The following is a 26,252-nucleotide window of genomic DNA, read 5'->3' as shown; positions in this document are numbered from 1 at the left end:
GTGGTATATGATGGTAATTTTTTAGGTTAAACCGTTAAAATGTAAAAATATTTTATTATTATAAACATGTTGACTAAATTAAACTAGAAAATTGACAGGTAGTGTAATTATTTGATTTCATTGTAATTTTTCCTGTAATAATTTGCTCTCCACTTATGCCATCCAACGGACCATATTGTTATGTTTTTTGAGTCGAGTTTCTCCAGATTTTACTATTTGAATTTTGTATTTTTTTAAAAAAATATATTTTTCTTTTTCACAAAACATCCTTAAACATTATTTTCATATTAAACTTAAACCAATTTTTTTTCAAACTCATCAAAAAAAACGCATCCACGTATTGATGTACATTCCACAGGTCGTTTTTTAATATATATATATATATTAAAAAAAAAAAAAAAAAGAAAGAAAGAGAGAAACCCTATTTTATAATATATCTTTTCTCTGGAAAAGATAGCAATGGAAAAATAATATGATTCAAATTATGAAATTAAATAAAATAAATAGATTGGCGTGCAATAACCCTAATGTGCATTGGCTCAGAGTCATAATCCATACTTTATACTATGTAATTATTTACATGATGATTTTTGTAGGAGGACAAATGAAAATTGAAAATTTTGCCGAAAGCTTTTTACTGAGTTTTCCCTTTCTTTCTTTTCATTGATGGATGATAGTGAATTTATTTAATTTAATTTAATTTAATTTAATTTTATGAAGAGGGATATTAATTATATTATTGATTTGGTGGCCTGCATGCATCCTTTTCTTCATTTCCTTTTAGCTGAATGACAGGTTTGTGCAGATAATGGGGGATTCTGCCTTCGTCTTTATCCTCTTACTGTCTAATATGCATACACAATATTTTATTAATTTTTTTCACACCAATTATTGCTGCCTAGCTTCAATTGTGCAATGGAGAAATGAAGGCCTAAATATATGTATATATATAGTTTTAATTATCTTTGATGATTCATAAAAAAGAAATGGGCCCATATACATTTGATTATTGTCTGATTAAAGAATCTATTTAAAAGGAGAATGAAAAGGGCCCTTTATAAATATATACACATATAGACTAGTTGTATAGGTCAGAGATGATGATGTCCTAAAAATGCTACATTTTGACCGAGGACCAGTTCGTGCAGCTGCACCTATAAAACAAATTATACACACACACATATATATATATATATATGCATGAAAAACTAGATAAATTTTAATTAATTATAACAATTATGAAAGGGAGGCATTAATCAATTACTTAATCAACTAATTATATGTAATCTAAGATGATATGCAGTAAATGGATTTGCTTTCCTTAATGTCTGTCGTGATGGGCTTAATTAGCTTCCCAAGTAGGAAACAAATATGAACCCTAGTTAGTGATGGGAGTTTAAATTCCTCATTGATCATCGTCGATACATATTATATATATATATATATATTTGTGTGTGTGTGCAATTAATTTAATTTTATTTTAATTTAATTAATTAATTTGTTTTTATTTTTTTATATTGAGAAGGGTAGACAAAAGCAAAGGGAGTCAACCACATGGTGACCCTTGATTGAGGCCACAAATCACATGGCAATAGTGAAATAAAATGAGTTTGTCCATCACTATACAAGGTGAGAATTGGAAAACTACGATTGACACCATTCAACAAATATATATATATTATTTAATTTATTAATGTTGATTACCCTAATTTAATATAAGATATACACATATATGCATGTCACTATAGCCTAGCGTGGGGGCACACACACACATTATATGCATGTACATATATATATATATATATATATAGGAGAGGATAAACCATTAACATAAAGTTGAAAACATGACAAGATGGATCAAAAGTATTAGGACGACCAAATTACAATAATAATGATCATAATTAAAAACTACAAATTCTTGTTTCCATTACATATTTATTATTATTAATAAGTTCTTTTGACCCTCAAGATTTGATTCTCTAAAGCATTAATGTTGGTTTGGATTAATTCAATTTATCCTCACCATCAATTGCAATCCACATTTCATGCATAAGTGTATTGCCCTTTCATGTATACACACATATATATATATATATATATATTTATATGGATAATATATAATACTAGTGTTTAATTTGTTATCTAGATTAGATGGATCATGGTTGTGCGTGTGGCAATTGAATTAGGGTTTTAGAGAAAGCTAGTGTTCATTTATTGGCACGAACATGATGGATATATCGATGATATGGAGATAAAGAAACCTTTTAGCCCATCCCTTGATGTTGGGGATTGGCAAGACGATGGGGCCTCTTGCTTGCCATTGGGGGGGATCATCGATCGATTGATCGATCGATCGAATATCCATCCATCGTGCATTCGACTACGAAATTAAAGTAAATTAATATCGATCTATTTTAGACAACATTATTATGAACAAAAACTGATCACATGGGAGAGGTGCATATTCCTGCCTAGCTAGCTACTCTTTCTGGTTCCCCCCTTTAACAAAATAATTGCAGATTGTAATTTTAAAATTATATATATGTATGTATGTATGTTTGTGTTCCTAATTTGAATTGTTTTGTTTTCTAAATTGAAATGGACTTTGTAGCATATGTGGAATAGCAATGAGCCAGGGAATGTGGGGAACACATTCATGCAGAGGTTGAAGAATGTACATGCACACACACACACACAAACAAATAGTATATTATATAATTTGGTGTTGACAAGAACCCCATTAGATACAGTGCTTGTAAAAGGGAGAGTGGACCATTGCCAACTGCCAAAGTGGAAAGATTTTTCAGGGCAGTGTAGAAGACACCCTCTAGTCTCTAGATAGTGCTTTGACCCCAGCTCCCTATATGCGTTGGATAATATAATAGGTGTTCTGTGTTATCATGTTTAATTTACTTTACTGGAGAAGCAAAAATTTACGAAAAATATAATTAATAAGCAATTAAGAGTGCACCGGATATGAGCAATAATTATGTCCATCATCAACAATATATCTATATATATATATATGTAATCTGTCTCCCTCTCCCCCTACGTGCATGTGGGATTTTAAATTTTAAAATTATCAAAAAAATAAAATAAAATAAAATAAAATCAGAAAGATCCAAATATAATTTACTTGTTGAACAAAATGGGCAAATTAGTCTTTTACATAATGATTAATCCCATTGCTTTTCTGATTCACTATGTGTGGGTATGTATGTAACGATATACTACGAAGACTACAATAATGAGAGTGGAAACAGTATCTGCAACAGCACTGCATGGTTTGAAAAATTGCAGAAAGAATGAATGGGATTGAAAAGACGAAGTGACATGAAAATATAGAGTGAGAGAGACCCCACGTACGTGTATCTCTTATTTAAGTGTAAATGCAACTGAAGTCATAATGTGTCATGTCGACAGTCTACTCAATGCTGCGAAAACTATACTACAATTATATTTTCAATTTTGTCATTTTGATATGTCACACTAAATAATACTAGTTTCGTCCTAATCCAATAGTTTTGTTTATCATTTTTGTCTATATAATAGTTTTATTTTTATAAATAATTATATCACCATAAAATTATTTCTACTTTTATTATAATTATTACACAATTGTCATTACTTTTTACACTAATATACTCACACGGGCAAAAAAGTCATTTACCCTTACTTTTTACCAACTATTAATATAATATCAATATTTTTTAAATTTCGTGTCCAACACAATAAGATTATACTTATCGTCCTAAAGTATACTTACACGATTTTTTAAGTGATTATTTTTTTTTGTTATGAATAGACAAATTTGTCATTAATTGTATGGTAGAGATTAGAATTAATAAATTAATAAAAAATAAAAATATAAAATTTATATTTAAAAAATAAAATAAGATAATAATTATTGAACGTTGAAAATAAAAAATAAATAAAACATTAATTTATGATAAGAGAGAATATATATTTTTTTAAACATTTCTACTAACCTAATAAATCTATTACAAAAAGGCCTTTAGAGTGAAAAAGAGAAAGTACAGTACAATTTTTCATTTATCACTTTTTATTTTTTCTTGTCTATCAACAATACCTTTTATTTTTTCTTGTCTATCAACAATACCTCTCCATACTGTTCCCACCTCCTCCAAACACCATCACTATCCCTACTGCCCACACCAAACCATACATACATATAATTTCAGTCAGTAATATAGAGGAGATATTTCTGGTTATTTTATCTACAGATGACAGCTTTAATAATAATAAATAATAATAACAATAATAATGTGGGCATTATCCACAAATTTTCTCGTCATTGAAACGGACACTTAATATTTCATAACTGGGCCATACGTGGGTCAAATGGACCGAAGAACAGCTGTCTTCTTGGCCCAATGTCATCTGAAATTTATCCCATGATGTGTCCATCACATTGATTTTTTCTTTTTCTCCATGAGTTTGGTGGGGAGACTTCAAACTTTAATGATCAAATTTTTAATTTATGTAATAATAACAATAATAATAATATACACCTATCAAAAGGAACAAAAAGAAGATCCACAGGAACAAGGGGGAAAAGAAACGAAATGAAAGATGGAATAAAAAAATCAAATATATATATATATATAGATTTTATTTTTTTCAAAAAAAAATCAGAAATCAAATGGGCACCATAAAGTAACGGGCCCCCAAACGCCAGAACAATTAAAAGATGGGCAATTAGGGGGTGACAAAATGGACGAACAGGGTGCATTCACCTGGTCCATCCAAAATAGACAACATTGTCTTCTTCAGACATCAAGAATCATCCCTCCCCCCTGTTGATTTGATTGATGCCTGCCCTTCCCATCACACATTTTCTCACAATACAACCAAGATAATGATGTAAACCCCCCCCCCCCCCCCCCCACCCCACCCCTTCCCATCACCAATTTTTCACAAGATAATGATATGCGAGCTTAGATCACATCGCACACTATTACCAAATGAACCAAATAGAACTTACTACAACTTTAAATAAAAAAGAAAAAAAAAACCAAGAACTACCATTCCCAGTTAAATGAAGAAGCATTTCCAGAACTCTTTCATCTGACAGCTGACAATCCATGGAGGAGATGGCAATTATGATCAATCTACCACATGAGGTGTAGACCCTGGATGCATAAAAACATGGCCGATTATTAATGGGATACTGCTGTCCTGTCTCAAGGAACATTTTTAACACGTGGCAGAAGCAGATAGCAAGCCGAAGAAAGGCTATAGTAATACATACTTGGTGCATCTCGAACCACAGCTTCGGAACTTCAAGAATCCCCATGTTATAAACAGCACCAATTAATAGTCACTGTATGTCAGAAATCCGGCCCCTTTTGAAGTTACTTTAGTAGATCATTTTACAGCTGAGGAATGGGGCTGGTTGACGGTCACACCTTCCGAGTGTTACTTCAGTTTTTGGTGGAAAACCGAGACCTCTCCTTGCCAGCTACAACAAGCTACGATGTCGGGCAAAATAGGGTGGAATACGATATCTATGCATGCTTGTTCAAAGGCCTTGACCTTTTTCATAAGTTTGGACGTTTTGGAGTTATAGAAGTAGATGCATCCATCGTTGGATCCGGAGGCTACAACTTCTCCATCCAAACTGAAATTGCATTTGATAGGGAAACCTGAAACGCCGTGACCTTCGTATCTCTTGTACTTGTCTAGTTTGTAGGGGGCTCGGGTGGAGAATATAGCCATGTAATTCCCATTGGATTGAGCAATGAAATATGGCTCAAATGGGTGGCGTCGTATACATGGGCATGTGTACGCTTCTGCATAGACCTGAGAAGTTCAAAAGAGAAATAGTTAACGGCCTGATTTCACAAGTATAGATAAACATGAATACAGAAGCGCACGCCAAAGGAAAAAGAAATAAAAGACTTAGAGAAGCAAAGCAAATCTAACGATTTTGTGCTGCAACAGTTAAAAGGGTTCAATTCATGTAGAATAGTATACAAACTAATGCGAGAAAGATGTGCTGCAAGCTAGAACACATGAACTTTACCTGATTTGACAGTGGAACTTGGCGCGATACATCCCAAACTAAGATTGCATTTTCACTGAGGTTACTTCTCGACACATCACTTGATGTAATTAGATGCTTGCCATCAACTGTGAACTCTACATCAAGGATTGGGCCTAGATTACGTATGTATTCATGCACCACAGTGCCAGTCCTAATATCCCACAGTTTAAGGCGACCCTTTGATCCACCTGAGAGGAATAAATTGTAGTTGTTTGGTGAAAATTTTACAACTTCAACAACTTGATCCTCCTTGAAAACGTGAGTCTCTATTCCCTTTTCAACATCAACCAACCTTGATGTGCAATCATAGCCACACGAGAGCACAGACAATCCTTGTGGAGACCAGATCACATCTTTCACTGCCGCATTGTGGCAATTTAATATACGTGCCTGCCTTTTACTACTACTCCACACATTCCATATGCGAACAGTATGATCCATTCCCGCGGATGCAATAAGATGAGCTGAAAACTACATAGGTAAGATTAAAAGTTCACAGCATGAAAGTAGCTGGAAATTCTATAAGCAGGTCCAATAGAGGTACATCCACACAAGCACTTACTTAACTACAGTATCAAATCAAGTAAGCAAAATGGTAAAAATGAAATTGTTAAATTACATGTAATCTGTAAATTCACAAACATATTCTAGCTTGTTAGTTGACTGCTGAATTGCTGATCAAACATTTTCTAATGATGTCTGTACCAAAGGAGGAAAAAGACATCTTAAATTGTAATCAGACCTACATTGTGGTTTGCAAGATACTCCTTAAATCAGTTTCTTCAATTCATAAACGCTCCATTGCAATTTTCTGATAAACCAGGCTTTGTCCAGAGATGTAATTTTGGAGGGGTAAGTGTATATATCATAATAGTAGTATCCGAATAGGCTTTGTCCAGAGATGTAATTTTGGAGGGGTAAGTGTATATATCATAATAGTAGTATCCGAATAGAGTTATATTAATAATTTTTTGCATATTTGTACATCATTAAATTATAGAATATATGAATTAGATGCACTGTATTATATATATATATATATATAAATGTGACATGTCCCTGTACATACCGATATTATCTTGATAATGTAATGCCTGAGTAATTATATGTTATGTTATCATTCATAAATAACAGAACTATTATGTTAAGTATTACATGTTACTAGAAGCGAAAGAGGACAAAACTAAGGAAACAATATATAGCAGAATTTCAGTTTTAGCAGATATGACACCACATGCTAGTTACATATCCTAAAAACAAATGTTAGTATTATATCGGCACTGCTAAATATATCAGATCCCAACATCAAATACAACTACAAGTTGACTCATATCAGATATTGAAATAAACTCTGATGACAATTATTATGATGGCAAAGATAAAGTACTTACAATGACTTCCAGACCACTGCACAGCATTGACAGCCTTTGTGTGTCCATTGAGAGCTGCAGAAAATTCCTGAGGTGTCTGGTTCGAAACTACACCACCCTTAACATGATGCCTCAATATCTTCAAGATACTGTGCGGTACATCAGAATCCAAAAGACTTCCTAAAAATTTTGATAGAAAATTGTTTCAGGATGGTCATGTTAAATAACAGAAACTCCTTAAATATATGAGAATACAAAAAATGTATATGAACTTCCAAATATTTCTTTACAGTAATACTAAAACTTCGGGAAACACCCACAGTAAGGTTGCCTAAAGGACAGGATATGTTCACAATGACTAGAGATATTTCTGCTAGATCATAGATCACATAAATGAGCAACTCAAATCGGCCGTTAAGAATGCACGCATACATCCAAGTAAACCAGTATCAAACTTTGCATATATGAGGTCAATAACGCGACTACAAATTGTGAATGCAGAAAACGCAACGCAACCAAGTGATGGGAGTGCAATTCGGTTATTAATCGATTAACGCCATACATATTATTTAGTTGTAATTCATATCCATTCATAGCAAGTTTAGAAGTTTGAGTACTGAGAAGCCAACAATACTAATGGCAAAACCAGCTAAAAAGAATGTATCTAAAAATTTGATCGTATCATTTCACAGGGAGAATCGAAGCAGACCTGGCGAAGGATTTTGCGTGGTCAGGTTTTTCTCAGCTACGGTTGAATCGACAGAAAGGGCTGCTCTTTGTCGCTTCGATATGTATCTTCCTGGCATCGGAGCTTCGGGAGGGAGAGGACATCGATAAACTGGCATCGGCTGTTCAAGTAATACTTCAGGCCTCGACCGCTTGTGTTGAAGCGGCGGCGGCGGCGGCGGCGGCAAGGAATTCCAGGTTCTGGATCCTTTACTATCGTCAACGTCGTCGTCGTCGTCGGAAGCCGTTGCGTACGCCTTGGAAAGAAGATCCATTGAAATTGGGCTCACTTCGCGCCCTCCAGACGACGTTCTTATAGTATTTGCAGATTTGGGCCTGATGGACCTATCGGCCCATTTTTATGTTAAGCCTCAGCAGCCCATTTATAAGATACCTTGTAAAAATACCTTACCTTTCTACATTATGATAACAAAATAAATCATATGTCTCTTCACCAAGATTAAGTGATTTTCTGTGTGTTTGACGGGGAATTTTGTCAAAATATAATGTACTATTATTTGACTTTTTGTAATGATTTTTTTGACTCTTTGTAATGACTTTCTAATTTTGTATAATGATAATTTGAAGGGTTTTTTTTTTTTTCTTACTTTTACTTTTGCATAATATACGTATTTTTTATAATTATTGTTTGGAAATTGGAAATTAAAAAATAGTGTTGAGAAAGTACAGCGACATTTTTACTCACTATTAATTTGATATAATATTTTTCGTCTCAACTTAAAGTATATTTTTACTATTTGGGTTCGTTTCTCTCCAAAATATTTCTTTCAAGCTAATACCAAAATATTCGTAACTTTTACTTAAATTACAAAAATATAATTACAATAAATTATCTTTTACATAAAATCAAATGCAAAAATGTCAAAACCTCTTATATATTTTCACTAACTAATAAAATACTAGTAATTTACAATAAAATTCCAAAGGCCCATTTGGACCAAAAAGAGAGAGTATATATTAATAATTTAATATTTAAATTAATTGTGTTTTTAAAAATATATAGAATATATTTATTTTTTCAATAGTAAATATTTGATAAAGAAAATATATATATTTGAAGTTGGGTCGTTTTTAGAAATAAAAATAAAATTACTATCAATTAACAATATCATTGTGTTTAATATTTTTTTTCTTCAAATCTAACTAAAATTTATTATTTATTATTTTTTTTTTTTTTTTTTTTGTAGATTTTCTCTTAAATATATAAATAATATTTATATTCTCTTTCATTAATCAACCTTGAAATTGACAATCAAGTCTTTTTTTTTTATTATTATTATTACAAGCTGGTCCTTTTAAAATTTTAAAAAATTATTTCCCCAATTATTATTATTATTTTTTTAAAGTATGACTAGTTATAATTTTTTATTTTTTATAATCTAAAATAAATATATATTTAAGATTTCATATTTAAACACCCTAAAATTATTCTCATCCAATTCTAAAAAATAAAAATTAGAAGCATCAAACTTCAAAGTAGTCTAAAACATGATGGGGCTTGCTTAGCCCATATATTTTTCTAACCCAACAATTTTATTTTCTACCACTAGGCCCACAAGATAGAGCATTATTTATAAACACGTTTTTCAAAATTTTATCATTATTTGTTAATAGGAATTTTTTCACAATAAAAATTACATCAAATATTCAAATTGAATAAAATATGAATCTATGAGTGGATATAGTTCAACTATGTACAAATTGACAAGTATTTGGTATTCGAATCAAATTGAATAAATATTCAAATTTGTAAATTTTATTTAACTGAGCATTTTGATTAACAAAATTTTCAGTTAACAAAAGAGATTTGCATTATTTGGAAATAGTTCAAACTGAAATAAATATAATAAATATTCAATAAATCATCAAAATTTTGATTAATCATATTCGCAAAAATTTCAAATCAAATTAGACCGAGTTTAATTATTTACATGATTATATTTTAAAATGTATAAAAAACACACATATTATATATATATATATATATATAAAATATTATTAATATTCATATTAGCATATTTGCACAATTTAGGATTTGTTCTTTTTAGTTATTTATTTATAGATTTTTTTAATATGCAATCTCCTAATTTTTGTTCAAAAACATCATATTTAATTCTAACTTTTTATACAAAATATATGACATTGATCAATATTTATTTCATTTTCAATATAATAATAATTATTTTTTATTTTTATTTTTTAAAAAAAAAACTCCGAAAAACCACTCCCTTAATGCCTATTAACCCATAAAATTATTTTGACCATTAAATCTTAATTCTGTAATATTTGTTGGTGACATTGAAAATTGATTATAGATTCACTATAATTGGCGTTGTGATTTAATTTGGAAGAATAAAAGGTAAGTGTGTGAAGCAAGATATTCAAGAAATGATTAAACAAAAAATAAAATCGAAAAAAGTTAATGATTTAAATTATGATCTAGAGACCATAATGTGTCGCCAGATTTTATTGATCCTTTTTGTACATTATTTGTTTGTTCTTATTGTTACTCATAAATCATAATTACCCATCCCTTGTCTCATGCCATGTCATCTTGGCATTATCACTAGATATATATATATATATATATAAACAAGAAAAAGATGCACACCACGTGCTGCACAACTCTCTAACTTTGTATATAAATAAATTGTCACTATAACAAAGTGGGCTAATTAAATACCACTCCATATCAATAATGTAGCATATATATATATATATAACACATGATTTCGTCGTGTGCTTGAATCTGTATAATTTAAATCAATCATATTTCAATCACTGAATATAAATAAATAATTTGAATTATTTATAAAACTCATGTGTTAATAATAAAATTCTATGCATATAAAACATATTTTTAATTAATGTTCAGAGTATATTCAGTGCTAAAATTGTTACTAATATAATTCAATAAAGAAACAAAAATAAAATCCAATGCATTACATTACATGACTACATACACATATTCAATACCCTGGTGTTATATTTAATGAAAATTAATTAATAATTGCAAATTAGGGAGATTAATTCCATTATAATATCTAAATATCTAATTAATTAATTAATTAATTTATTAATACAGCAAAAAATAATCAACGCCTACACCGAAGCCGACATGACATCATCCTCAGTCAGCAGAAGAGTCAATATGATGTCCAAAATTATTCCACCTGAAATATATATATAATGTGAATTGATCCTTGACTTAAACAAGTGATGCATCTGTGTCTGTGATTCTGACAGCTCACATTCTCTCCATTATATATAAATAATAATCACTCAATAATTTATAATCATTCTCTAATGGTTTCGAACCTGATCCCTACCTCAATATTCCATTAATTTTCCAGTTTGCAGAAATATCTTCTGCATAAATTCTTCCCCCTTCTATTATTATTATTTTTTTAAAAATATCTTCAATGTTTTCATTATTTTTTTGAGTCTATTCTACTTTTTTTTTCTACAATATATTAGCGTTACGTGGAACATAATGACAATTCCTTAGAAGTAAACCTTGGAATGATGAAGTGTGAGGTTGCCGGATTGTACGCGGGGTGTGTCTTTTCCTATAGATATATATATATATATATTTATTTATTTATATTTTAATAACATTTCTGGTTGACCTCAATAAAGTGTATATATATATATATAATCAATAAAATATTTATTGGTACTATAATTATTTTAGAGCCATGGAATGGAATGGAATTCTCCATTCATTGACACCCCAAGACCATAGCTAGCCCATCAATTTTGTCAGCTTTACTCACACTGTTTCAAATCCTCAATTCAATAATATAGTATATAGATATACATACAATGTGTGTATGTATATGTGTTGTGTGTGACATGTTTCTCCAGCAGCCATCACTCCTCGTTGAATGATTTGCACCTCTGTCTCCTTTGTCATCTTCTGCACCTCATCATTCTGTCATTCTTACGTCACGCCCTGCATATATTACTCCTATTTAAATTAATTTTTTTTTAAAAAAATATTCGACCGAATATTTATTACAAAGTACTCCCTCTGTTTCATATACCATGTCCATATTGTCGTTTCAGTCCGTTCCATATATCATGTCACTTTCCTTTTTTAGAAAATGATTATACATTTTAATCTCATTTTAAACTTTTTAATTTTATTTTATTTTAAATTTTAATTAAACTAATTAGTTATTTTAATCTTAATTTATAATTATTTATATTATAGGATAATTATTTTCAGTAATATATTCTTAATTATCTGTTAGTTACACATCTCCTAAAATATACCGTGTCTATAGTGTAACAGACACACGATATGTGGGACGAAAGTAGTATCATATTTAGTATTCCATCCATTTCAAGTCAATATTATAATTAATTATTTTTTATTTTAAAATTTGTAAGATATTTGAAACAAATATATATATATATATTATAAAATATTTAGGACGAAGTAAGTATTTATTTATATTATATAAAATACTTAATTTTTTATTTAATATTTTACTGCTTACAAAATTCTTCAGATTTTAAAAAATTTTAAATATACTCTATTAGTATTTTATTTGTGTGTATGAGAGAGAGTGCGTGAGGGTTGGTAGATTGAAAGTTTTAGTTCATTATGCATTTTTAATATAATCTATCAAAAATAATAATGATGATTGAATATGATTTGAATACATTGGACTAAGCAATTAATTGTATATATAATATATGTATGCGATAATATGAATATGAATGTTGTACTGGTCATCATGGTGTGGTAACCGTTAATTGATTAAATAATGGTAGCTATTTATTATTAATTATGGTATTTATTTAAGTCCTATTTACATATAAAAAAATAAAATAAAATAAAATAAATTATCATTTTTTATTAAGAGCAATATTTATAATATATTAATCTTAGGTGTAAAAAATGGAGAAAGTTTTCAATATTTTGGTCAACACAAATTACAGTAGAGTCTCAAACAATTCTTGCACGATGTGCGGCAGAATAGGCAAAATGCATTAGGGCTACAGACACAGTGCCATAATCTGATAGGGATGTCAAAAGAGCCGGGTTTAGCCCCGGATCCGCCCCGGATCCGTTTTTAATGGGGCGGGTTCGGATCTAAATAATATGTTTCGGGGAGGGTTGTGGATTTAAAATTTTAAACTCGGCCGGGTTCGGGGTGGGTTACGGGTTTTACTAAAAACCCGCTCCAATTCGGACCCAGACCCGAACCCGGATATTTTTTAAAATTATTATAACTAATATATATGTACATTTATATAATAAAAATATATTATTTATTTATTTATCTTATTTTTATGGATCAATATTTGATTATTTTTAGATTTTTTTTTGTGCTTTTAATGCTATTTGTTTTAGTATTCGATTGTTAAAAAAAATATTTATTATTATATATTTTTAAAAAAAACGAGTTTGCCGGTTGCCCCCGAACCCGGATGGAAGCGGGACAGGGCGGGTCCTGGGGCCGGATGGAAGCGGGGCGGGGCGGGTCTCAGAGCTTAATATTTTCTAGTGGGCGGGTCTCGACACCTGCAGAACCCGTTCTGAATCCGCCCCGTTGACATCCCTATAATCTGAATGCGTGAGGGCATATATGTAAATTTGGGATGGATGTCCAATTTAGATTGTCAATATAAGTTTTTGAAAGTTCTAAAATTTTTAATTTTTTATAAATAATAAATAATTAAATATTTAGTACTATTTCTCTCCGATTATAACGTTTCTTTTACTTTATGCGTTTTTATCTTTAAATATTAATTATTATATATTAAAATATAGTATAAATTAAAAAAATTGCAAAAATATTTTTATTTGTGTTTTATAATACTAATAGAATGACATTTGTACAAAAATTTATACAAATATAAAATTATTTTTAATATTAAATAATGTAAAAAGTAAATGTGACTCTCAAAGGCAGTCGGATAGAATATTTTCTTCGTTCAATTAATAAAATTATATAAGGGTATGTTTCTTTTGATGTAGTTTGAAAATGAAATATTTTTTGATAGAAAAAAAATATATATTTCTTTTCTAAAAATATAAAATTTTAAATAGTAAAAACGTCGGGGTTTTGGAATTGAAGAAACAAACCCTTACTTTCTGTGTAGGTACTAAAAAATATACTAGTATTTTAATAATAACTAACAAATTACCATATGAATTCTAATAATAGGCATTAACTATTTGATAATCTCTATCTCCGATAACAAATTATCCATTTATTCATTTTTATCCGTCTCATAATAAAATATTTATTTTTTTTTTTAGTAATTGTACTATCTACCTAATATTACAAATGTCTTTACAACTTACAAAATATTACATACATGTCATTTATCTTTATATCACACAATACTAATAAAGTTATTTTAGTCATTTTTATTTTATTCCTACTATATATCAATATAATATTAATATATCTTAAATTCCGTGCAAAAAACAAAAAGATACTTACTTATGAGACGGAGATAGTATAATATTTAATACTTACTCCCCCGGTTCGGCGAAATATTTACTTTTTGGTGGAGTTTTTGGGCAGAGTTTTAAGAAATATTTTTTTCATTAGCTAATTGTGTGCTTATTTGAATAAACGCATTTTTAAAAAGTAAGTAAAAATAAAATTTCTATTTTTTAGGATAAAAAAAAGTAGTATTTTTTTATTAAATAGTATAACTAAGATTAAAAAAATTTATATAAAAAATTTAAAATGTGATTAAAGTGTACAATCATATTTCCTAAAAAAAATGACAAATAAAATAGGATGAACGAAAATAGAAATAGTAAACGAAAAAAAAAGAGACAGAAGAAGTAAAAAAATAAAATAAAAAAGTTATTTTTATATCTAAAATGATAGGATATGTTAGAATATAGGATATATGATATCAACTAATGGCAAATATCACAATTGGTCTCAGCGTGAAGTATACGTTAATAACAAAAAAATATATGTGTATCTATGAACTAACAATAAATAATAATAATCTAGGCAACATATATTACGATTACTTTCAACATATGATATATATTATCATAACACATACATTATAATTAAGCTGACAATAAATGGTAATAATCTATACAAGTCATGTTGATTTCATTTCAATCATGAGTCGGGAAGTAGCTGATTATGGTACTAAGTAGTCTTATTCACCACCCCAACCATCTCTCTCTCTCTCTCTCTCTCTCTCTCTCTCTCTCTCTCTCTCTCTCTCTCTCTCTCTCTCTCTATATATATATATATATATAGAGGTGTCATCGAGTATATAGCTTAATTGCAAGTATCCTAGGTTTCCCCCAAAGGCAAATCATAATGTATCATAAAATTTATTAATATGAAATTTATCAGGACATAACTTGGGCGTGAATCAAAGATAATCTCGCAGCTGTGAGTATGTTATGTTGGCTGATCTACTCATTAACTTCTTTGGAGCGGATCATAGATATATTTTTTATATATATAAATATTTTTTGTCCGAACGAATTACAATGAGTTAGAGAAAGCTTAATGATGGTTTTTCTTTGTCTTCATTGCATTACTATATATGTTGATAAATATCCCAACATTGTGGAGCATGTGAAGTGATAATACATCGTATTTAATGCTTTTTTTTTTCTTTTCTTTTTAATAAATAATAATAATAATAATAATTAATTAAAGATATGTGGTATGATTTCATTGATCACCTGTCATAATTAGTTTCTAAGTAGGGTTTGAGATCATAGGTTAAACTACTGATTGGCTACGTTGATGATACGTTTGAATGCCGAAATTGCAGGGAATTATATATGTATATTTATATATATATATATGTGTGCATTTATTAGTGATATCAATACGAATGAATCGAGCTAAGAGTTAAGATTGAAACTAAACAAAAAAAAAAAAAAAAAAAAAAGAAAAAAAAAAAGAAGTGAATTAAATCTGAGCGAATAAAGCGAGACTTTATGGGTGAATGTTGTGATGGAGCTAAGTGAGCGAATGTTAATACTACTTTTGTCCAGGTTTAAGCTTTTATTTATTTTTTGCTTGTTGATATTTGAATATTAATTATTATATAAAAACGTAGTACAAATTAAAAAAAAAATTGCAAACATATTTCAATTAGTGTCTTATAATACTAATAGAGGGACATTTGTACGAAAAAATTATATAAATATAAGGATGTTTTTTAATGTTAAGTATAATGACGCAAAAGGTAAATGTGACCCTTAGAGACGGACGGATGAAATATTTTATTTTTAAAACATATATCAAGTTGATAGTAAATAAAGAGAATGAGGGTGTAATCTAATGACGAATAGAGTTGTTAAACAAACTAAGCCGTTCGTGAACTCGACTCGGGTCGGCTCGATTCGACTCGGTTAAAGTTCGTTTGTAAACGTTAACGAGCCGAGCTGAACCAAACAACATAAACGGACTCGTTTGATTAATGAACGAACCTGAGCTTTGTTCGCGAACATTTGTTTAAATAATATACTTTATAGCTGGACGAAAAGAGTATTTATTATAAATATTATATATACATATAAAATTATAAATAAATAAAATATTAATTTAAAATATATAAATAAAATAATTTAAAATTTTCTTTTTAATTTTTATATAAATTAAAAAAAAAAAGAGACAAACGAGCTTGAACGAGCTTAATCAAGCCTAAACAAGCTGAACACGAACACGAGCTCAAACAACAAAAATTCTTAATGAGTCGAGTTCGAACACTACGAACTAGCTCGAAAACTTAATGAACGAACACGAGTCTTGTTTGCGAACATTAACGAAGACTTAAAATTTAACTCGATTCGTTAATAGCTCTAACGACGAAACACTCAATTTCAGGGGGATCGATTCTCATCATATCTATTCATCTCCCTATCTCTTCCTTTGTATTCGTGGTGCGGACACTCACAACCTAGCATTTAAGCCATAGCTTTGGTTAGTCTTCCAAATAAAAGAAAAAAAAAAAAACACGTTGCATAGTAATAAATAAATAAATAAATTTGAACATAATCTTTTTTTTTTTCAAAAATATTATATTTAACAACTAATCAGTGTATAAAGCAATAATATAAAATTAATATTTTGATACAAAATATTAATTTATATAAATAAATAAAATATAGATAATATATTATATTTAATAATATTTATAAAAATTATGCCACTATAGAAATGAACAAAATCAATATAGATATATATATATATAATTAATACATATATAAAAAAAATATGAACAAAGTCAATATATATACATAAAATATAAATAATGGAAGGAAGGGTATTATATTTATAGGTGAATGTGAACGCAAAGCAGTGGGAAGACTAATATGGAAAATAGGAAATGATTAGAAGAGGAATGTTTGTATTAGCCACTTCTCTCTTTCTCTCTCTCGATACTATTCTAAATAATAATAATAATAGCAAAATCAGTCCTACCAAATGATTCGGTGGCATAAGAATGAACTCGTGACTATAAAATTATAGTTCGGCCGAATTATTATATATAAAAAAAAATTATAAAAATTATTTAGATATAATAAAATTTAAAGTATTTTTAAACTGTTAAAATGATCAAATATGATATAATAATGTAAAAATATTTTTATTAAACTTTCTAAATTTATTTTAAAATTTTAGATTATTTAACTTAATTGAAAAAATATTTGTTTATTTTAATTTATGTATAAATTATATTTTTTTTAAATTTAATTTAATTTTTATTTAATTTTATTAAAAAATAAAAATACAATTTATCTTAAAATTTTATAAATTATAGCTAAAAATTATATTATCTAATATATAATTAAAATTTATACTTTAAAAATTTGATATCTCAATTATATATTTTAAATTTTAATTTAAACATAACATATATAATAATTAAATACAATTATTTAATTTTTAATTTAATCATAATATATAAATTAATAATATTAGTTTATTTATTTAATTATTTATTATTATTATGAATAAATTAGCAATTTACATCGTAAAACTTCTTATTTTTTTCACGAAATTACTCTTGAAGTGCTTTTTTAGAAAAAATACTTTTAACATCCAAAAATTGTTCTTTCTTTTGAGCAAAAACCTATATATAAATAGGAATAAATATTTTTCTTTTAAAAAAATAGAAATTAAAAGTACTTTTAAAAAGCCAATCCAAACTAGTTTTATATTGCAATCATATAAATACGCAATTGTTGATAAAAATACACTCACTTCATCCCATATACCGTGCTTTGTATATTTTTTATACGAGCATTACAAAAAATAACACATTTGTAACGAAAATTAGGAACGATTGGAGTTAACTATATGAACTACAGGAGCGAATAAATTTCGTCCATAGCTAATTCTATTCTTAATATGATTAGTGATGAAAAATGTGATTTTTAGGGGAAAAAAAAAATTGTTATAAAAATATTATTTCTTTTGTAGTGAATTTTAAAAATGACATAATTCATAAATAATTAAGCAATATATTACAAAAATAATTATAAATTAGAATTAAGATAAATAGTTTTCAAATTTAAAATATAATTAAAATATGTAATACTCCCTCCGTCCCAGAAGTAAGTATCAATTTGTCTTTTGCACGTAATTTTAGAAATATTAGTATTATATTAGAATATAGTAGGAATAAAATATAAATGACTAAAATAACCTTATTAGTATGTGTGATATAAAGGTAACGACATTTGTGTAATATATTGTAAGTTGTAAGGGTATTTGTAATATTAAGTAGATAGTACAGTTACTAAAAAAAAAATAGATACTTTATTATGAGACAAAGTAAAATGAAAAAATGGATACTTTATTATGGGACGGAGGGAGTATATTTTTTTGTACTTAAAATACAATAGTATTATTACATGTTTTTCTTTTAAAAAAAAAAAAAAAACCACCTAATAGTAGCTACTACCCTAATAACCTACCTAGCATTATAGTATTACTTACATTCCTTTCAGGCTCTGACTCTTAGGTCATTCCGGGTGAGGGTCCCACGCCACACGCACGCGCACGTTACCATCGTTGACTTGTTTGTTTTTCTTTTCTTACTTACTTAGATGACCATGACGATGAAAAATTAGATCACTAATATAAATAAGGGTCAAAATTAATTAATTAAATATTAAGTATATTATTTCAAAACGTCACCGTTTCATGCCGTCGTGGTTGACACTTGACGCCACCGCCTCCCACTTACTACTGCTTATTCACTTTAATATTAACTTAATTACTTGGTGGAGCTAAAATATCTCAATTCACTCCCTCTATTATAGTATATAGTTAATTATGGATTTCTTTAAAAATAAAAATAAAAAACTTATTCCAATTATTGATTTATTGAGTATGTGAAAATTTTAGTATGGGTATTCATTCATTGATCATATTCATGTGTGTATCGACATCCACCTTATAGGTAGAAAAATAAAATAGCATTATATTGTTGTGTATGCATGTTCATTGTCAGCCACCTTATTACATATTATATGGGCTCATAGTATGATGGCTTTTCTGAATTCAATCTGGTGGCCTTAGTCACTGACATTGACTTCCCCACTATCATCACAACTATCTATGCATATCCTTAATTATTTAACTCTTCATCAAGCTTAATTAATATCGAATCTTTAAAAATGAATTTTAGAAAGTTAATGATATAATGTATATGAGAATATGTTTTGATTGAGATAGATATACACATCATTTGAAAGTTGTTGCAATGACGACATTAGAGCTACAACAATCAAGAATTTTAAATATCATTTTATTAAAGAGGGTTTATCTTTATTGTTGTAGATTTCGCAAGAATAATTTATTCATTGAGGCAAGAATTTTTAATATCATTTTATTAAAGAGGGTTTATCTTTATTGTTGTAGATTTTGCAAGAATAATTTATTCACTGAGGCAGTGCACATTAGGTTTTGTGCCATAAAACACTTATGGGTAAACTATTTTTTTAGTTTTGTAGTTAGATTCCTTTATCATTTTAATTTTATAATTCGAGTCTGTCCGCAAACTAATTTTGCAAGTAAAAAATATTTGTATTCTTAGTCCTCTGACTCCGGAGATACCTGCATGGCATCTGTGTGACTTGCCGGATGACACGTGCCCGCCAGATTAACACCACCTAGCAGACACGTGAATTTTTTTATTATTTATTTATTTTTTAAAAGTTATGTATTAGAAACATAAATTTTTATAAACCCTAAACTCTTAATTTATGTATTTAGAAAAAAGTTTTAAGAAATAAAAAAAATTCTGTTAAGTGTAGCTGACCTGCGGACACGTGTCTTCCGACGAGACATGCGAGTGCCACGCAGAGATCTCCGCCATCGAATGATGAAAAATGCAAAAAATTTTCACATTAGATAAACTTTAATTAATTAGAGAACTAAAATGATTAAAAAAATTAAAAGATAGTCTACCCGGCCAACACTAATTATTTAAATTTTTATTTTTGCTGCACTAATTAATTCGCTAAATTGCAGATGAGATTTGGTGTTAATAATTGGATATGCTCTTGTGTCACAGAAGCGGACCGGGGGCAAGTGATCCAAATTTATTACTCCAGATATATAATTAATTATTCGAAAATGATTAATTAATTAGAGAGATAAATCATTAATTATGTTGTAGCTAGTTTCGGTACATATTTACGAGGTAATGACGTGCATGCTTTTGTCTTGAAACGTCAATGGTATACTGACTCAACATTGTCTTTGGCAAAAGTTTGCTTTCCCAAACCGCTATTGGCTGTGACAAAGACAGATGAATAATAATAATAATAAATAATAATAATAATGGAACATATATCTCAATTAATTAATTTATTAATTAGGGTTGTAATGGAATTTGCTTAGCTTTCAAATATGACCTTTCATTTCCTTTGTCAAATCACTGTTGGAAAAAAGTCAACCGCAAATTTTTGGTCGTTCATTTAAGGACTACTATTTATATATATATATATATATATTGAGATGCAGCAAATCGGAATCATGTCAATTGGTAAAAATCAAGAGAGGAAGGGAGAGTCTTCAAGCATAAGCACCTCCACTGTTTGAGAAAAAATTAATCAAAAGATAATATATACTACTATAGAGAAAGAGAAAAAAAAAAAAAAAAAAGAGCAAGAAGAAGAAGAAGAAGGCAGCCATGGCGGATGAATTCCAGCTCGGGAGTGGCAACTGGTGGGAGACATCAAGGAGCAGATTCGACGGCGAGACTACATCAGCTACTGTTCCGACAACGCTAAGCGCCATGGCAGCAAGCTTCGGATGGCCGATAGAGGTCGGCGACATGAAACCTCCCCGGCCGAATTCCATCGATTCAGATGGCTCTATGTTGCTGCAAGGCGCCGATCACGCCGGCGGCGGCGGCGGAGGCGGCGTTCTGGCCGACCACAACAACCTGCAGATGATGGGATTGGGGCTTCCTTCTCAAGGCTTCGATTGGAATCCAACTCTTCTGTAAGTCTAATTTCATGAAATCATGGATTTAATTTTGTCTGTTTATTAGAAAATTGATTGAATTCCAAAACCCCTTTCTGTAATTCATCGAATTAATCAGTTGCTTGAATATTGAATTAATGGTAGGGGTGAAAAGGGGGAGAGCAGTTTCCGGTCGATGATTCAGCAGGAAGATCATCTGAGCAGTTCGAACACGACCAATTTCCAGCAGCACGATTCGTCTTCTCAACAGCACTGGACGCAGAAGCTCTATTCCGGCGGTACGGATTCTCCCGATGACTCCGCCGTCCACAATTTCCGGCAACTGAACCGCGGATTTTCTCTCGACCAGGCGGCGGCGAGTTCAAACGACGACAGCACGATTACATCCGGCCACAATTTCACCACCGGTTTCCAGCTCGACTGCGCCTCCGCCGCCGCCTCCGCCTCTGCCGCCGCCGCCGCCTACGGCTTGTTACTGCCGGAAAATCAGTCTCAGGCTCAGCACGCCGCCATGAATTTCCCATACCCTTCGCCCAGCGCCACCGGATTAATCTCCTCGTGGAATAAATTCCCGCAGTCGTTCTTGAGAACATCTCCGCCGCCGCCGCCGCCGCCGTCAGGCGGCGGGACCCACTTACATTTTACTAATAACACTCCTTTCTGGAACGCATCTGCCCGGACCTCCACCATGTCCGATGCTCGATCGAGCTTTTTCCCGGACATACAAACGCAGATTCCGACTCCTCCAACGTTCGATGAAAAACCCAAGGTAACTAAAAATAGCTTCGAATTTCATTACAATTTCCTGTTCATTTCGACATTTAACCCATGCGGTTAATAAATTAACGATTCCATTACAATGAATCCACTGTCTGCATTGTGCACGAGAACACATCAAATCAAATTAAATCAAATCAAATTCTATCAATCCATCAACCCCTCTTAATTAATTAACTTCCAATTACATTCCCCAGAGCTCATCGGATTTGAGCACGTCGACAACGAAGAAAAGCAGCACAGAAACGACAACATCAAACAAAAGAGGTCGGAACGAAACGCCATCCCCTTTACCGGCTGCTTTTAAGGTCTGATTTATAATGGAGCTTGTAGAGTACGTTTCCTTTTGGCAATGATGGGTCCTCCATGCCTCACAGCTTCATTCTCTTTAATTTAATTTATTCATATGCTAATTAATTATATATATCATAATCGGGTCGGCTGCGTGCTTCTTGATTAGGTGAGAAAAGAGAAGATGGGAGATAGAATAACAGCACTTCAACAATTAGTCTCACCTTTTGGAAAGGTAAAAAAAAAAAAATAAAAAAAAAATAAAAAAAATCAATCTTTCTTCTTCATCTCCTTCTTCTTCCACAGTGGTAATTTTCTGAGTTACAATTTTATCTGTTTAATTCCTCAGACTGATACTGCTTCTGTACTTTCCGAGGCTATTGAGTACATAAAGTTCCTCCATGAACAAGTCAGTGTAAGCCCTCTTCTACTCAACCATTTATAATTAATTTCCCAAAATATTGTGTTCATGTAATAACTAATTTCATTAATCTTGATCAGGTCTTGAGCACTCCTTACATGAAAAATGGAGCTCCCATGCAGCAGCAACAACACCAGCTGCAGGTATGGAATTAGTTCGACAGACATCATATAATAAATTGATCGATAATTGATCATTGATTTCTACATTGTAATTTATCATATATATGAATTTATACATGTCTGGTGCAGAATCCAGGTGAGAAGTCGAACAAGCATGATCCTGCTGAAGGAGTCCGGCAAGATCTTCGAAGCCGAGGGCTATGTTTGGTTCCGGTTTCGAGCACCTTCCCCATGACACACGAAACAACTGTGGATTTTTGGACACCAACATTTGGAGCAAGTTTCAGATGATGAAATATATATGTTCGAAATTAAGGCATTTGTCCGAATCAGAGCCGGGTACACTACTCTTATCAAAACCCTAACAGATCCAATAACAGGATAAGATAAGATAGAAAATATGTGTGTATATATATATATATATATGCATGTATAATGTACCCTTCTTCTCCATGGGCATTTGCATCTTCTACTACTACTAATCCCGGAAATGAAAAGGTAAGAAACAGACAAGGGAATTACTTTTATTTTGGGGCCAGGCAAAATGATTTAGCAGCAGCAGCAGGCAAAGAATCAATATTAATGTGTGCAAAATTAAGTAGATAGATGTCTGTCTTTTTTCTCTAATAATTGAGGCATTATGATTAAAGGGTGGTTTGTGGACAGGAATGATGCTTGAGATTAATTAATTAATAAGTAGAGATATGATCAGATGAGATGGGATTATTAATTAGTTTAGAGATATGATCATCGTCGATTATTAGTACTGCTGGTATTTGTTGTCTGTAGCTGAATTCAGGATATATAGAAAAAGATCCAACCTTTGGTGGTCTGGTGGTGCATTTTATTTATTTATATTTAATTTATATATGTTATATGTTCAGAGGAGCTTCTGTGTTCATTACTTTTTAAGGGTTTTTTTTTTTAATTTGTTTTAATTTCTTAATTCCTTCCCCCACTTTATTTATTTAACTACTCTTCAAAAAGAGGATGATGAAAGGAATAATTCATTTCCAGAAGAGGAGTGGGGGAGGGAGATCCATTGATTGAACGAACTCTTACTTTTACATTGTTTATATATCTTCAGAATATGTGTATATATATAAAATTATTTATTTATGTTAGTGGAATCAAGTCAGAAGCAGCTGCACGAGATCGATTAGGGCCTTTCCATTCCCTTGTTTTTATGCAGTTTCTCTGTAAGAATAAGGAAAGAAATGGAGTGATATATGTTGCACTAAAGAAGAGGTAGAAGAAGATATATATATACATACATACATACTTTGCCTTAGCTTTGTGCTTTTCATCCAACTCTCACTTTTAACTGCTTTCACTTTCACAGCTGCAAGGCGCATGCACTGCCCTCTTCATCTTTTTTTTTTTTTTTTTTTTTCAAACCCTAATAGTGTATAATAATAATTTTCTTATAAATGTTTTGTTATATATATTTTATATACTAGTTCAAATAAAAATATAAAATGATATAGTAACAAAAAAACTATTAAATATTATTCCATATAAAAAAACTGCACCAAACTAAAAGTAACAAAAAGCAATTGAAGGAGCCGTTCTAAATACCCGGCTATATTTTTGTTTGATCTATTTCAAATACCTTATAATAGTTTTAAAATAAAAAATAATTAAATATACTTAATTTCTACTCGACGTTTTATCCCATCGCACTAAAATAAAAGAGTAAATATACACTTCTCTCATATACAATATCTATGTCTTAACTCATCATATTTAGTACTATCCACCTAAATTCTTGCGTGGAAATCAAATGTTGGATAGTATTTAGGACATAGATAATACATCATTAACATCGTCACTTGATTTTTACCAATTTTCAATTTTCGTCTATCTTATGTAATTTGTCTTTTTTTTTTTTAATTTGATTATATGCTTTAATTATATTTTAAATTTCATAATTTATAATTTTTTAATTTAATTTAATTATATAGTTATTTTAATCTTCAAATGTAATTATTTTTATTATATTACACTTTTTAATTATTTACTTATTATATTTTATATAAATTATCGTATTTATCGCAATGATCCAAATTATCTAGTACGGATGGAGTAACACATTCAAAGTATTTTCCATACAAACTCTATATTTATATTATAATATCAATATTTTCTTTATACTATAAATACCAAATCACATAATATGCCATACTGAATTATTTTTATATCTATAAATATTCTTTATAAAATAAACACTGAATACCATTTTTTTTTCTTTTTTCTTTTGTAGTTTTGCAATTCCTATTCTCGTTTCTGTTTCAATCATTTAAATTGAAAACAATTATTGTTTGATTGTAATTTAAAATTTATTTGAAATAAAATGTTAGATTTTAGATTTTGTTTAAATACTACTTCATCTGTCGTACATATCACATAATTTGTAATTGTTTTTTGAAATATTATTGTACATTTTAATCAAATTTTAAATTTTATAATTTATAATTTTTTAAATCTTATTTAAATTATTTAACTATCTTAATATTAATTTATAATTATTTTTAGTAGATAATAATTTTTTACTAATACATTTCTTAATTATTTACTAATGATATTTTGCCTAAATTCTTGTATTTACAATAATATACTCAAAATATATAGGACCGATGGAGTATTTTGATGTGATATTTGTGAAAAAAAAATGATATTTTTATTGAAAATCGTATAAATAAATAATATTGATTTCAAATATTTCAATTTGAAACTAAAAATAAAAGAAAAAAACTTATAGATATTGTTGTGAATTTAATTCCCAACAGATTTTCATTTTTCTTAAAGGAAAAAATATACATAAACTCTTCCTCCAAAAGTATGTTTTATTATCATTGAAAATTGTGGTGAGAAGTTTGATCTTAGTTCTAAGATAGTGTTGGTTAATATTTGGCTTATAATCTAATTAATATATATTTGACTAAAATAAATTTAAAATATACCTCAAGCTAAGTAAAATACTATATTTCAATA

The 26,252-nt window shown here is 29.6% G+C and overlaps 2 protein-coding genes across 4 annotated transcripts; one reads left to right on the top strand and one right to left on the bottom strand.

Annotated features, from left to right (window-relative positions):
- Positions 1-4,910: 4,910 nt before the first annotated feature.
- On the bottom strand, positions 4,911-8,441 carry LOC127247078 (uncharacterized). 2 transcript variants are annotated; one of them, XR_007837803.1, is made up of 5 exons: positions 8,147-8,441; positions 7,459-7,617; positions 6,047-6,531; positions 5,273-5,823; positions 4,913-5,153 (listed from the first exon to the last, which is right to left on the bottom strand). XR_007837803.1 is itself a non-coding variant. In XM_051268782.1 (4 exons), the coding sequence occupies exons 1-4, from the start codon at positions 8,436-8,438 to the stop codon at positions 5,440-5,442; spliced, it is 1,320 nt and encodes a 439-aa protein (XP_051124739.1). In that variant the 5' UTR covers positions 8,439-8,441; the 3' UTR covers positions 4,911-5,439. The 2 variants fall into 2 exon arrangements, 1 of the variants encoding a protein (XP_051124739.1); XM_051268782.1 differs by having other exon boundaries at positions 4,911-5,823.
- A 12,756-nt stretch (positions 8,442-21,197) lies between these two features.
- Positions 21,198-24,164, top strand: LOC127247114 (transcription factor bHLH123-like). 2 transcript variants are annotated; one of them, XM_051268830.1, is made up of 7 exons: positions 21,198-21,665; positions 21,792-22,416; positions 22,622-22,732; positions 22,885-22,950; positions 23,065-23,124; positions 23,217-23,279; positions 23,388-24,164. In XM_051268830.1, exons 1-7 carry the CDS (start codon positions 21,352-21,354, stop codon positions 23,547-23,549), a joined length of 1,401 nt encoding a protein of 466 aa, XP_051124787.1. In that variant the 5' UTR covers positions 21,198-21,351; the 3' UTR covers positions 23,550-24,164. The 2 variants fall into 2 exon arrangements, with proteins under 2 accessions (XP_051124787.1, XP_051124786.1); XM_051268829.1 differs by having other exon boundaries at positions 23,065-23,130.
- Positions 24,165-26,252: the final 2,088 nt, after the last annotated feature.

This window comes from Andrographis paniculata, unplaced genomic scaffold (assembly GCF_009805555.1).
Source record: "Andrographis paniculata isolate CXL003 unplaced genomic scaffold, ASM980555v1 Contig32END, whole genome shotgun sequence".
NCBI classification, from domain to species: domain Eukaryota; kingdom Viridiplantae; phylum Streptophyta; class Magnoliopsida; order Lamiales; family Acanthaceae; genus Andrographis; species Andrographis paniculata.
This window is presented reverse-complemented; position numbering and strand designations above follow the sequence as displayed.